The sequence below is a fragment of the Gymnoscopelus microlampas genome (assembly GCF_963454915.1).
Source record: "Gymnoscopelus microlampas genome assembly, chromosome: 16".
Taxonomy (NCBI): Eukaryota; Metazoa; Chordata; class Actinopteri; order Myctophiformes; family Myctophidae; genus Gymnoscopelus; species Gymnoscopelus microlampas.
Window position 1 is genome coordinate 38628216 of NC_139953.1, and position 15190 is coordinate 38643405.

The 15190-nt window shown below is 41.1% G+C and overlaps 1 protein-coding gene across 2 annotated transcripts in view; it reads left to right on the top strand.

The window, feature by feature from the left end:
* The window catches only part of enpp1 (ectonucleotide pyrophosphatase/phosphodiesterase 1), a 73827-nt gene that overhangs the window by 48538 nt on the left and 10099 nt on the right, over positions 1-15190 (top strand). For both annotated transcript variants that reach the window (XM_084081691.1, XM_084081692.1), the window contains exons 14-20: positions 163-194; positions 356-483; positions 2963-3032; positions 7256-7343; positions 10306-10490; positions 11424-11460; positions 12451-12611. In XM_084081691.1, coding sequence (XP_083937817.1) covers positions 163-194; positions 356-483; positions 2963-3032; positions 7256-7343; positions 10306-10490; positions 11424-11460; positions 12451-12611 — 701 coding nt within the window. The remainder of the gene's footprint in view (positions 1-162; positions 195-355; positions 484-2962; positions 3033-7255; positions 7344-10305; positions 10491-11423; positions 11461-12450; positions 12612-15190) is intronic.

The window sequence follows — 15190 nt, forward strand, 5'->3', positions numbered from 1 at the left end:
AATTCCCAAGGTGACATTATTCATCATTATCAGGCTGTAACTAAAACAATGTGTTTCCTTGTCTTCTCATTCGTTGTGTGTGTGTGTGTGTGTGTGTGTGTGTGTGTGTGTGTGTGTGTGTGTGTGTGTGTGTGTGTGTGTGTGTGTCTTCCTCCATTGCAGTCGACTATGCGGGCCTGGTGAAGAATCTGTCGGTATGTCGAGCGTCGCACAACCTCTGTTGACGTTTTCTATTGTTAAGAGGAATGACAAATTATCTGCCTGCTTGACTTTCCCTTCAAACAACACATTCCCTCTCTCTCTGTGTGTGTGCGGCGTGTTGATTCTCCTCTCCTGTCTGCCCTGTGTTCTGAAGTGCAGGATCCCTGACCAGCCAATGAGGCCGTACCTCAAAGAGCACCTCCCCAAGCGCATGCACTTTGCCAACAACGTGCGCATCGAGCGGGGCCACCTCTACATGAAGCCAGGCTGGCAGGCGGCGCTGTAAGTGACCCCTCCAGCTCACATTAGCTCTAAGGTTATCTTTACACCCGGCAGCCCACATTTAGATTTTTGGGCTTTCCTGATTGGAACTAGATTGAACCGTCTGAACAGCAAAAAAAAAGAACTGATTTTTGTGAATCAGATTCCTAGATAGTTTAACCCTTTCAATCCGGGAACGCCGAGTGCCGTACTATGAGCTTGTAGATCTTGTAAATATTTGAAAAAAATAAATAAATTATATATATATATATATATATATATATATATATATATATATATATATATGTATATGTATATGTATATATATATATGTATATATATATATATATATATATATATATATATATATATATATATATATATATATATATATATATATATATATATATATATATATATATATATATATATATATATATATATATATATATATATATATATATGTTTATTTATTTTTAGCGATTTTTTTTTTTACTCAAATCTGCTTTTGGGGGGTCCCTGGAACAACATATTTTGAGATGGGGTCAAAATGCAAAATACATATCCTTGGTCCTTGACATGAAAAAGTGTGAGAGCCACTGATATTATAGCAACATAAGTTTAAAAAAAAAACTGAGACATTTGTAGAATCCCCAGAAGCAAAGATTTGAGTTACAAATGTTCCTTTAAAAAAAGGTTCGCTATGAGCTTGTATATCTGCTATTTTTTAATAGCCAAAGTATAAGATAATGGTTAAAGTGGTTAAAATTACAGATGCTTTCCCAGTCTTAATGGGTTAAATTGCAATTCAAATCTGATTTCTAAAGATTGACTGATTTATACTTCCTGGTATGACAGTGTCGCTCACCAAAACCAGCAGATCCACAAGCTCACAACGTGTCGATCTGCTGTTTTCAGTGAGCGACACCATTGTGCGACAGAGTACAATGGTGTCTAGCTAAGCACTACTCACGCCTACAGAATGTGTTTACCACAGCCACTAATGCAGACGGGTCGACAATGTGGACAGTCATATTTGAGAAACAAATCAGATTGTAACGGTATAGGAATGTTGCAGAAAGATAAGCTACAGCGCCATCACATGATGGAAGTCATGGATGTGATTGGATGGTGTTTGTTGCTTATTTGGTTAGGAACCAAATGGATCTTTACAGATCTATAAGTGGAGTTATGGGGGTTCCGTGGCGTGATCTTGTACATCAAACTGGGGTTTCCTTTAAGTGATAAAGTTTGAGAACCATTGACTTACTGTATATGGAGATCACAGCTGGAGGCCATTTAATCCGGGAACGCATCTGTGTCATTTTAGATTTTAGCTACAACCATTATTTTTTATACATTGGCTATTCAAAAATAGCAGATCTACAAGCTCATAGCTCTGCTATTTTTGAGAAATCTTGAACAATTTTGTGCAAACCTTTGAATACATATATTTTTTGGAAACGACTCAAATCTTTGCTTCTGGGGGGTCCCTGGGACAACATATTTTGATGAGTATCGGCGGCCAAAAACATATTTTTGGGTGGTCCTTGACAAGAAGGGGTTTGAGCACCACTGATATAGCAACAATAGTTTTTTAGAAAAATGAAGACATTTGACAGTTATAAATGTTTGCCGTAAAAATATATATATTCAAAGATTTGCAGAGATTTTCACGATTAAAAAAAATAGCAGATCTACAAGCTCATAGAGTTATGAGCTTGTATATCTACTATATTTGAATAGCCAAAGAGATGTGTTCCCTGATTGAATGGGTTAAGACAGTGGACGACAAAGATCATTTGTGTAAATCCTGTGGACAGCTGCTACAGTATGCTGACCTCCTGACCTCCTGCTGAGACATTGTACACAGTATAATGCACACATGTGTGTTCTGAGAGAGAGAGAGTGACTCACTGATTCAATTTACAACAATTTACAGCTTAGGCCTTTAGCAGACGCTCTTATCCAGAGCAAAGTGCGCGAGCAGCAGAGTAAATGTCATGAACCCTAGTCAACAAACTACAGGATAAATAGTCATGTACTGTAAGTGTTCTAAGAAAACACTTTAGTGTTACAAAGTAACTATAGAATACCATGGTAAACATCAATCCTAGCATCTGTCTAAACAGCATGCTATCTAAATAACATTCTTAACGTTTTTGGACAAGCAAACTGTATATGTCTCAATAACATACGTAGCATATAACCCAACATAGGAGAGAGGAGTGCTAGGGGGTGAAGTGGAAAGAGAAGACGTGGAGGACGTGAAGAGTCTAGAACTCTTGGAGCGTTGGCCAGGACGGGAGGGTCAGACGTCTTGTGTTAGACTCACTCCCTTCCTCTGACACACACACACACACACACACACACACACACACACACACACACACACACACACACACACACACACACACACACACACACACACACACACACACACACACACACACATATTCTCTCTCTCCATTCATAGTGTGTTTATTCTGCTCTTCCTCAGCCAGCCCAGCCAAATCAAATACTGCACCGGAGGATTCCACGGATCAGATAACCTCTTCAAAAACATGCAGGTCAGAGTTGAAGACATATTATCAATCCTGTTGTGAGCTTTTTCTTTGGTTAAAACTTAAACTCTAGTTGACCGGGGTCCCCCATGGGTCTATACTAGTAGGCACCCCTCCTTTTTTACCTCTACACCACATCTATTCGCTGAGAATAGCTGATCTACACGCTCACAACGCATCGTGTGGAAGCCAATAGTTCACATGCGGGCGGTCCACTTTGATACGTGTGACAGACTCCTTTCCCACTGCCAGTAGACAGTTCACCTTTCTGTGTTTGTTTCTGGTGGTATGTCACGTTTAATCCAGATCATATATGGGCACAAAACTCAGTCACTACAGGAGTTATATCAACCATTATAAATAAAAGTATGCCTGTCATCTTAAGAATCTGGATGTTCTTTTGCCAGAAATGAGTGTGTTCCATAAAATGTTTGCCTACTATGGTATGTGAAGTGCCTGCCGGGTGCAAGTGTGTGTGTGTGTGTGTGTGTGTGTGTGTGTGTGTGTGTGTGTGTGTGTGTGTGTGTGTGTGTGTGTGTGTGTGTGTGTGTGTGTGTGTGTGTGTGTGTGTGTGTGTGTGTGTGTGTGTGTGTGTGTGTGTGTGTGTGTGCGAGCGTGCGTGCGAGCGAGCGTGCGTGCGTGCGTACAGTACAGTACAGTACAGTACAGTATCTGTAGTTTGTAGTTTGTGTAGAAGTGTCAGGTGTTAACCCTAGCGTCCCTATTCTGGGGGAGTACATTCTGCGAAAATGGCAGATCTACAAGCGATCGGCTATTTTCTGCCAAGAGATTCGGTGCAAAGGGAAATACTATTTATTTGTGCCCAATACAGAGCCGTGGGGGACCCCGGTCATCTAAGTATGTAGGGTTTATTAAATTCTTGGAGAGACCAGAGGTGTCTCTAAGCTCTTGGTAAGTAGTGACGTTTGTGTGAAAGTGAGCGTGTCTGAAATTGTATCTAAATATTGTTTGGCTTTTACAGCATTGGCGCTGTTTAAATCACAGTTTATGCTAGCGACTGTTTGGCTATTTCAAAATGCATTTTTCCAGTTTTGAAACAGCATTTTCGAGTTGTTGACAGCATGCATGCAGGCCCTGGCCGTAAATCTGAGATTTAACATGTTGTCCAGCAATCAAAAATTCCACGACCTTGGCAGAGCTTCTGACCACAGTATTTTCTTCTAGGAACAGAACCGAGGGAGACACATCCCAAAAAACTCCATAAACATAACAGCTCCATAAAAAGCTTTAGTTGTACAACAATTGAACGGTCAATTCTCCCAAATTTCCTCCATGGTGGTGTGCTCTATTCCACAAATCTCTCGCTGAACAGAGACGTTAATTCTCTGAGTAGTCTCTGGAGACAGACTGTTGGCTCACACATGTTTCAAAAGCTTACGCCAGTGGTTTTCAACCCTTGTCATATCAAGGTCCATTATTTATGCGGCATCTGAGCCACGGACCACCATTTGATGAGATTTAGCCTCTCAGACCCAAAACTTAGAATATTTTGTTGTTGTTGGATAAGATTTTCCATGCTGTATAGATGTTGGTACCATAGGAGAGTAACAGGCAAACGTTAAAAATATAATAACAATTCTTTAATTAAGTAATGCAGATGTTTAACAATAATTTAACTCTTGAGAGCGTAATATGAAACCAAATGGACCCGTAAGGGTCCATTTGGTTTCATTTTACACTCTCAAGAGTTAAAGATCTAAGGGTCCATTTGGTTACCAACTCTCCATCATTTAACTGGGGACCACCTGGAACCCCCTCAAGGACCACTGGTGGTCCCCGGACGACTGGTTGAGAACCACTGCCTATCAGTCTGTACATCGGGAGCAATGAAAATCAGCAGAACATAAAGTGGATGTCTGCCTCACCTTCCGCTTCACCTTTTGCGGTGGCATAAAATAACTCCTACTGGAACCCAAATTAGTCGAAGCCTATCTAGATTGCTGCTTAGCGGACATGGCTGTGCTTGAGAGACTTTTCTCAGAACTGTGTCTGAATGTACCACATGATCTTTATATAATCACTGCTATTGGTTTAGTAGATTTTGTAAGGTTTGTTTAGCAGGCGTGCTCCTCTTTAACATGGTGGTACGTTTTAGACGCGTAACCACATCCTTCGAAGGCTGCAGCACCTGAATAGTATCTGTGCATAACTTCCCATGTTTCCAGAAGGTGGCATACCCGTTTCCTGTTCCGGTTAATTTTCCCATAGCTTTGTTTAATTGGCTCGGCAGCAGATTTGAACCTTCACACGTGTCTCCAGTTAAAATCTGCTGCAGAGCCAATCAAATGATGCTATGGGGAAATTAACCTAATTGGCGCACATCTATTGACACCTGGGTGCTGACCAGTACAACAACCACAGCCTTTCACTGTGACACAGGGAAGCTGTCTGAACCTTCCCTAAAACATCCGGAACAACGCTCCACGCGTCCCAGACTCTTCTCCCTTCTGGCTCCCAAGCTGTGGAACAAACTCCCCCATTGCCGTCAGAACTGCAGACTCACTCCCAATTTTCCGCTGTTATCTCAACCTTAGCCCGTAGCACTTGACCTAGCCTTGATGACCAAGCAGTCTTATGCAAAGGTTAAAATGTAATGTTATTTAGACAGATGCTAGGTTCATTTGTTGACTTGGCATCCTATAGTTTCAATGTACAGATAATGTTTTGATATTATGCTATTTAGAGGGGACGCCATTTATTTACGGCGTCCCAGGTACTTGCCTGGGAAATCGAACCGGTGACCATCATTCCACAAGCTAATTTCTTCAACTATTATACCTGATTTATACTTGGTTGCGCTCCATGTTGCGCACCGAAAATAGCCAATCTGGTGTTGTGAGCTTTCAGTGTGCGACACATGGCGCGCAGCTAAGTATAAATCAGGCATTAGTCTACCACTGCACCATATAACACATGATAAAGTGTCTTGTAAAACCTCAGTCTGAGTCGAGGCAAACACACATCCATGCAGAAACCCGGGTTACATCTACATAGTGGGGCCTCACCTACAATACTACACCTACAGTAAAGTGTACTTTAAATCCACTTTTGATATAACGTCTTTGTCGGGCGGAAACCTCATGTGTCCGAAACAGTTACTTTTCAGGATTCACATTTTTAAAATGGCAAACACGCATACCTGCGTGCCGCGTTTCAAGCTTGCAGATCTGCTATTTTTGATACTTTTGTGTGATGCTGTCGTATGATCAAAGTATGGCATTCATTTACGAAAAAACACAAAAAGGTTGGAGGTTTCTGTCCGGATAGCGACGATATAAACATGTCAGGTCTGTAGAATGAACAGTGCTGAGTCACAGCCACCATAATGTACTCGACTACTCGTACACAAAGAAATGCACTTGGGTATACGCAAACTAGAGCGGTTGTACTTGTACGCCACCCACACATGTTTTGCTTTGGGTTCATTTTGTTTCTTTCCGAGACCCATGTTTACAAGGTTGCCGTCTGCCACCTTCGTGTCGCTCTTTATACGATACGTCTGTGTCAGTTCCTGGTCGTGGTTTTGCGCTGGAATTTAACTCGGTATAAATAGCCAACAAACGTTCCTCTCTCCAAAAACAGGTGTCTGAGCAAAAGGAATGTCTGTCGCACAAATGGCTGTACACTGTGTGTGTGTGTGTGTGTGTGTGTGTGTGTGTGTGTGTGTGTGTGTGTGTGTGTGTGTGTGTGTGTGTGTGTGGCTGACCCAACAGACAAGCAAACCACACGACTTGAAATAGTCAGGGTTACATCACCTGCACACAGTTCCACATTCTTCATATTTACAACTTTCACTATAATAGTATTTTCCATAATAGACCATTTACAAGAGGTCACAAGTTTGCTTTAACTACTTAAACACTATGTAGTTCCTTTTACCTCAAAAAGCCGATCTACAAGCTCACAACAGCTTGTAGATCTGCAATATATGCTGAATGTTAACCTATTATGACATATACCCAGAATAGGGACGCTATAGGGTTCATGTGGTTAAAAGTAAACATTTAAAAATATTTACACACATTTAGAGCTTTCACTATAAGTAGTATCATTTACAAATGGTCACAAGTTCAATTTAAAAGTTGTTCATAGAGATGGATCAATGTGATTTTGACAATATTTGTGTATCTCTCGTTTTGTATATAGTATGTCTCCATATACTGTACACTAAACGTATGAATTTAACTGTGTGTATCTTCTTCTTCCAGACTATTTTCATTGGCTATGGCCCAGGACTCAAGCACAGGACTGTTGTTGCCCCGTTTGAGAATATCGAAGTTTACAACCTCATGTGCGGTAAGCCACTTTGTTTTTTAACTGTACTGGAGCCTGACTGCAAGTCAAATAAGGACCTTATTAGATGTACAGCATTTATTAGATGTATCACAGTGGATTAGTAGATTAGATATTCTTCATAAAGGCCATCCATCCATCAGGCCAACGTAGTTAGTGGCACATCAGAGTGAATAATGTTTTATTGATTCATTGTATGAAAGAATATTAAAAAGGAAGCTCCTGGAATGCATAAAGTTCATCAGGACTCAAGATTGTATTCCTTTAATCTCATCATCGCTGTGGGGCAGAAACCTTGTATCTCCTTGTATATTTCAACTTTTTAATGTTTTTTTCCATCACTTAATGCCATACTTCGTCATAAAAGAGTGTCAAGCTAACTTTGTGAAAATAAGCCGATCTACAAGCTACAGTAGTAAATTGGTTAGATCAGCTTTCACCATTTCTGTATTTTTTTGTTAAATCTTCTGAAAAGTAACGGTTTTAGACATATGAGGTTTCTACCCGACAGAGATGATATTCTGGTACATGACAGAAAATCCTTTAGAATTGCCCCCTCGACATTATAGCAACAAACAAAGGAAACAAAACAAGCATTTAAAGGTGCTATATATAAGAAGTGCCCAGTTCAACACGCACCATAAAATCCATGAAAACATTTGGAGCTAGTCATTTGGACACTGCAGTGGTGTAAAGTTACTAAGTACATTTACTCAAGTACTGTACTTAAGTACACTTCTGAGGTATTTTTCACTTTACTGGGGTACTTCCAATTTTCAATCATTTTACTTTTACTCCACTACTGTGCATCTCAAAGGCAAATATTGTACTTTTACTCCACTATAATTATTTGAAAGCTTTAGTTACTTTGTAGATTTTGATTATTATTACGAAACCAGTTCAGACCTTTATGCTTTGGCAATTTGAAAATAGCCGACCTACAAACTCACAAGGTGTCGCAAAGCAACGTGTTGTGAGCTTGAAGATCTGCTATTTTCACAGGATTTGTATACATTTTATTCATTTGAAAACCAGGATCGCCGGGACTAAGAGTGTACAACTGCTTTCCTCCCTTTGTCTCGCACTGCTTTATGACAAATGTTTCCCCCCTGCATTCAATGACCTTCCTTCTTGTTTTGGTTTTAGTTTAGTTTTTTATTGGGGGGGGGGGGGGGGGTTAGAAGCCCTTCCCCCACTGTTCTGTGTAGTTAATTGACTACTTAATTGACTAATTGTAAATCCGAAATAACAGAAATCATTATTTGATGATGTATTAAACCTTTGGCATGTACAGTAAATGAGGGAACTTTTCTATGTTTCTGTCTGTCCATCTCTGTCTGTCTGTCTATCTACGAACTGTTGGACCGATGAGCTTCTTGTGCACGCTGCCAGTAGACCAAAGAAGTACCATGCCACTTTTGTGTGTGTGTGTGTGTGTGTGTGTGTGTGTGTGTGTGTGTGTGTGTGTGTGTGTGTGTGTGTGTGTGTGTGTGTGTGCGTGCGTGCGTGCGCGTGCGTGCGTGCGCGCGCGCGCGTGCGTGCGTGCGTGTATTGTATTTATTTATTGTTCTCCAATGAGCGCATACAACCTTTCTAGTTCTTAGATTTATTGTATTCTTCGCCTTAGTCATGGCTGCCAGTTCCCACCTGATATCGTGTGGGAGTTCTGACTGCTCCAGACCATACTCAATAACTGCTAGCTTTCATAACGTCTTTAGACTAGGACTAGGGTCTAAGATGTATAAAGCTCATCATCAAATAGGATGATATGATCTCCCACCATGCAACAGCAGCCATCAGTCATCCAGAACAGGCCTTTCCCCTTGGGATTAACCTCTTTCCAGGAAAAGGTCTCTGGATTGAATTTCCACAGATCATTTAAGGTCTGGTTCGGATTAGAAGAGCTGCTCATTGCCACCAAATATATAAAGCCCTCCACTTCTGAAAGAAGCTGTGCTGAAGGCATGCTAAGCCAGCAGTTGGCCTCTGTGTCACACACTCTGATGTTATCGTAGCCCTCCCACTGGTTCCCTCGGCCCCCCAAATACAAGCATCTTTGTCCCGATGATGGTGGCAGAGTGACATGATGTAGCAGGGGGCGGAAAGCCTCTGGTGTTAATTCAAGACCAAACCATTGTGGTGGTGTCCACCTTGTAGATGTCTGACATCCAGTCAGATCGTTGGATCCTCCATAGATAGTTCGTACCTCCCCTCCGGAACGGTACTGGAAATATTGGGCTTGAACCATCCTTGGGTGTCGACTTCAAATGCATAAAGTACATCGCAACGCGTTGTGAGCTTGTAGATCTGCTATTTTCAAACATTTTAGTACATTTACTTTTACTTTTGATTCTTGATTTTGATACCAATACTTTTGTATTTTTACTCAAGTAAATTTTGAATTCTGGACTTTTACTTGTAACAGAGTATTTCTATATTGCAGTATTGATATTTCTATTTTCATCATAATCTGACCCGGGGTGTTGGCTTGGTTCAAATACAGACAACTTGAACTTTATTTATTATTTATGTTTTCTCGTCTGTCTGTCTGATGACAGTGTTTTTGTTTTTTTTTGTTCAAGGTTTTTTTATTTTATATTTTCACATACAGGTCAATAACAAAGGGCATACAAAAACAGTGAATGTATGTTACCCCTCCCACCCCCCCAAAGTTCCCGCTCCGAAAGAGCCACAACCCTGGTATCTTATTGTACCATTTGTCTGATGACAGTTTAAACATTAAAATCCTATTATATCTTTTTGCTATTCAAAAATACCGGCTCTACAAGCTCAACAATGCGATGTATGTATGCTGTTTTTCAAAAACAAATGAGAAATGTTGACAATCCTACCCTTATGGGGTTCCCTGGCACTAGCGGATAGACCTGGACAAATAGTGTTGTCCTGTTATCTGTACTGTACAAACTAATTATTTCTTTCTCTCTTTTCTCGCTCTCTCTCTCAGATCTTCTTGGTATTGCTCCTGCTCCAAACAACGGGACCCATGGCAGTCTGAACCACCTGTTGAAGCAGCCGGTCCACCATCCGGTGCACCCCGCCCAGCTGTCCCATGACACGCCCTGTGACGCCAGCGCTGCCCTGCCCGCTGATGACCTGGGCTGCACCTGTAGAGCCGTCACCGAGGCAGCCGTACGTCTAAAACCAAGCTTTATAGCGTCTCTGTCAGGTGGAAACCTTGCATGTCCAAAACATTTTCACAACAAATTCTAAGATTGCTAAGAAAATAGCAGCTGTAAAAGCTCACATTAGATATGCTATTTTTGCTATTTTTGTGCAACACTGTAGTATGACGAAGTAGGGCATTCATTTACGAAAAAACATGACAAGTTTTTAATTCATTTTACCGTTCCTTAGCTGCATTTGATTGCCTTGGCAGCAGATTTGAGCCAGAAACACATGACACCTTCATATGTTTTTCCAGTTCAAATCTGCTGCCGAGCCAATCAAATGAATCTATCGGGAAATGAACTGGAAGAGCAAACGGGTATGCCACCTTCTGGAAACCCGCGGAACTGCGGTTATGCACAGAGCTGACCATCCCTTGATCTTCAAACACAAACACACCTGGTTGTCCACCTCTGGTTTAGATGTATCGACTCGCTCGCTGCATAAAATATTAAATAAATATTAGACAGAGACTAAGAAAATAGTATTTATTTTATTTGTATATGCTCATAAAGTGCTCTGTGCTCATGGTGAGGGGTGCATACAATTAGCAAACGTTTCGGTCCTTGGACCTTGGTCAGTGCTATAGCATACAGTGATATATTTTATGCAGTGAGCGAGTCTTTTTCTGACAGTTTTCCTTTATGTTTCTGAGACCACCGCACCTGCTGTCAACCCTGAACAAAGGACAAAGAAGGGCGCAACAGTTTTCCCTGTTCTACTGAATGACTCAAGTACATAGTGAGAGATATAGCAGTGCATGGATAGTAGTGCATTAGAGCACCAGGACAGAGCAACATGTACTATGGGCACTATTAGTCTACTTAATGTATATCATTATGCACACTATACAACATTATAAAGTTCACTAACAAAGAAAAAACACTTTCTTTTCAGGAGAGAACGATGAACGGACACCTCGAAATTAATTCTAGTGAGTATCACTTGTCCATATACTGCATGTCATGGTTTTCAGAGAAGGTTTGATGTCCCTAAACACTGGATAACTTTTCTAGAGCACTGGTTCTCAATGTGGGGTCCAGGGACCCTCCAAGGTTCATTGAGTGGCTTCCAGGGAGTCCCCAGCTATAATGTATGATTGACAGTTATGAACCAAATGGACCCTTACGGCTCTGTAACTCTGAGTGTGCACAAATAGAACCATTTGGACACTTACGGGTCCATTTGGTTCACTCTCAGAGTTTGGTTTGGTTTATGTAGGATCCTGATTAGCTGTTACAGTTGGCAACAGCTACTCCTCCTGGGGTGCACACAGAGTTAAATCAACACTGAGGATTTTACAGGGTACTGTTTTCTGGGGTCCCAGAGATGACAAATGTTATCAAATGGGGGTCTGTCTGTCGTCTAATGCATATAAACTGGGGGTGCTTGAAATTAAAAGGTTTGAGAATCGCTGTTCTAGAGAGCATTGACAATAGAACCCTGGCCACTTTCCTTACATTTTACCATCTTGCCTTTTGGATCTATAGCACCTGCTAAGGATTTGAGAGGAGCTTTTCTCAACTTTAATTTATCGATGCCTACTAGGATTTTCTGGAGGGAGAATCCATGCCTCTGCTTTTGATATCCCCCCTCTCTGGTCATGCATTTTTATGGCCAGTGGGGATATGTGTTATCCCTGCTTCTGGCCAGACTGAATTAAATGCATGAATTTCCTTTTGGGAAATGTAGACTGTCTGATATGTTTGATAATATCACAATTTAATTTAAAAAAAAATACTCTGTCATCCCTATTTTGGTCAGATTTGCCAGAATGCATTTTTTTTTTTTTTTTTTTCACTATTTGCCCTAGATAGAAGTATATACAGGGTCAAAAGTCGTAGGGAAAATGCCCCCCCCCCCCCCCCCCCCCCCATCTGTATTTCTTAACAAATGGAACCCTGCCTGCCCCACTATACTACAGGTTCTAAAGCGGACCTCCGTCGCCTCCACCTTCCGTACGGAACGCCTAAGGTCCTGCAGGAGAACAGTAACCACTGCCTGCTCCACCAGGCCGACTACCTCAACGGCTACAGCAAGGACCTTCTCATGGCGCTGTGGGTGGCGTACACCGTCCAGCCTCTGGTGAGCTCAGCGCTGCTCTTTTATCTTCTAAACATAGTCTCCTCCAGCGGTGTCACAGCTTGGCTGCGTATCAGCTGTGGTTCCCTGGGTTTGGCTTCAGTTGCTGGAAGATGAACTGAGACTCGTTACTTAAGTAGAAGTAGCAATACCACAATGTAGAAATGCCCTGTTACACGTAAAAAGACCTGTATTCAAACATTTACAAACGTATGGTCATCCAAATGTACTTAAAGTACCAAAAGTTCAAGTACTCATGCTCAAATGTCAATGTGTCAATTTTTTTTTCTGAAATAGCGGATCTACAAGCGTTGTGAGCTTGTAGATCTGCCATTTGCGAATAGCTGAAGTATTATCTAATTTCTCATTTAATTTGTTTACCTGGCATCCTATAGCTTCTATAGTTTCAATGCATAGATTATACATTTGTTTTTATATTATATTGTTTAGACTGATGCTAGGTTCTTGGTTTACCCGTGATCCTAGATTACTGAGGCACTACTGTCTCTCTGCATTTGTTGTATGTGTTTACCTTGCTTACTGTAAGTCGCTCTGGATGAAGAGCGTCTGCTAAATTGCTTAATTCTAAATTGTATTGGAATAGGGGTTTTGTATTAATAATACAAATCTGAGAAGTAACTAGTAACTAAAGTTTTCAAATAATCGTAGTGGAGTAGAATGTACAATATTTTCCTCTGAGATGTATATTGCAAAATGGAAATGCTTAAGTCAAGTAAAAGTACATCGTCTCAAAGTTGTACTTTAAGTACAGTACTTGGATAAAAGCACTTAGTTACTTCCCAGCACTGGTTTGGCAGCAACATTAAAGAGGTTGTTTAGCGTGTGAGGCGGCGTGTCTTGTCCTGCACCAGTCGTTCATCCATCTGACTGTCGTGCCGAGGCTCTGAAGACTTCTTGTCATACTCATTATGAGGTCCAGCTTTTGCGTAAATCAGCCGTCGCGCTGACAACCCAATAGAGGGATGTTTTCAGCACAAGTGTCGCAGTGTTTTTTAACAACAGCTGCGTTTGATATCACTGCAGTTCCTTGATGGTATTCATTACAGGTGATTAGAGAAACGTTTAAATTGTGATTGTCGTTTGTTTTTGATGCCCTACTGTGTATACTGTATACTGTAAGCTGAGTCCTAAGTCCTTAGTCCTTCAAATTAACCCATTAAGACAAATTGACAAACCGATTCTACAAATGTCTTCTAGATCCTAACAGTTTCTTTTTTTAAACCTATGTAGCTTTATCAGTGGTTCTCAAAAGTTTTCATGTCAAGGACCCCCAAAATGATATGGGCCGCGGACCCCCATCTTAAAATATTTTGTTCCAGGGACCCCCAGAAGCAAATATTTGAGTTACAAATGTTCGCTTTAAAAATATGTATATTCAAACATTTGCACAGATGTTCACGATTTTTAAAAAACAGCCAAAGAAATCTAAAATGACACAGATGCGTTCCAGGTCTTAATGGGTTAAAAGAGTTCAGAATCACTGCCCTGTAGAAGCATCAATGAAAGCTGTGCTGATCTACCACAAACACAAGTGTTGTACTTGTAAAAGCTCTATGGTTTCAGTCACACGTGAGCCCTGACGTAACGGGGCTTATTGCGTCCATGTGTGCACGCTACAAAAATACACCCATCAAAGTTTCCAATAGTCATTCTTGGCAATTTTTTTATGTATCAGCCAAAAGCATTAGTGGATTAGTTCCAGTGTTTATAATACACACTGGCTCATGAAGGACAAACAGAGTGTTGGTGGTGAGGTGTCTCACAGCCCTGAGCTCAAGGCTTAAAGAAGAGCTTTGTGGCAAACATTCTGATCGGCTCGGAGTAACAAATATTCAATCCACGACATTCCATTCTCCAGTTGTAGCAGTTTGTAAACAACGCGTCTGACTGAGCACGGCAGAGAAAAGAAAAAAAAAAAGCAGAGAAAAGGCTGTTTCAGAGGGAGAGTTAAACAGGGAGCAGGCAGAAACGGAAATCTTGGATTGACGTTAGATCCGTATCCGGGTGTGTTACAATGATGTATGTCACGTCGAGAGATGAAGAGCGGTGAGATCTTTTATAAAATCAAATCAAAACAATTACCATAGTTTTTACGTCAGTGGCAGAATTGGTAATTGTAAAAAATTAAGTGTTTTACCACAGTAAAACACTTAATGGGCCGGGCCGAGCCTCGGGTTCCGTGAAGGAAAAAAAGAAACAAATCTATTACCCCCAAAAAAGAAAATTCAACTGCCCCTAGCGGCCTAACGGTGAGGCCGACGGAAATGGCAGTGGATGCGTTGGATGCAGCTCAAAGTGAAATTTACTCAGGTGTCTAGTGTGTTGCCGTCCGATGTTCCTAGCCCACGTTATTAAAGAAAAACGGGTGTCAATGGCCGAAACTCGATCAAAAAACGGCGATATAAAATCGGCGAAAGTGGCCGTTTTCAAGATGTTTTGGCCATTATCTCTGAAACGGAAGGTCCAATCTGCTCCGTTTAAAGCTTGTTGGGTGCGTGACTTTGAGGACATTAAGCACATAATGACACCCTTTCGGGTTTTGCGGTTTTTGAGCCCTTAAA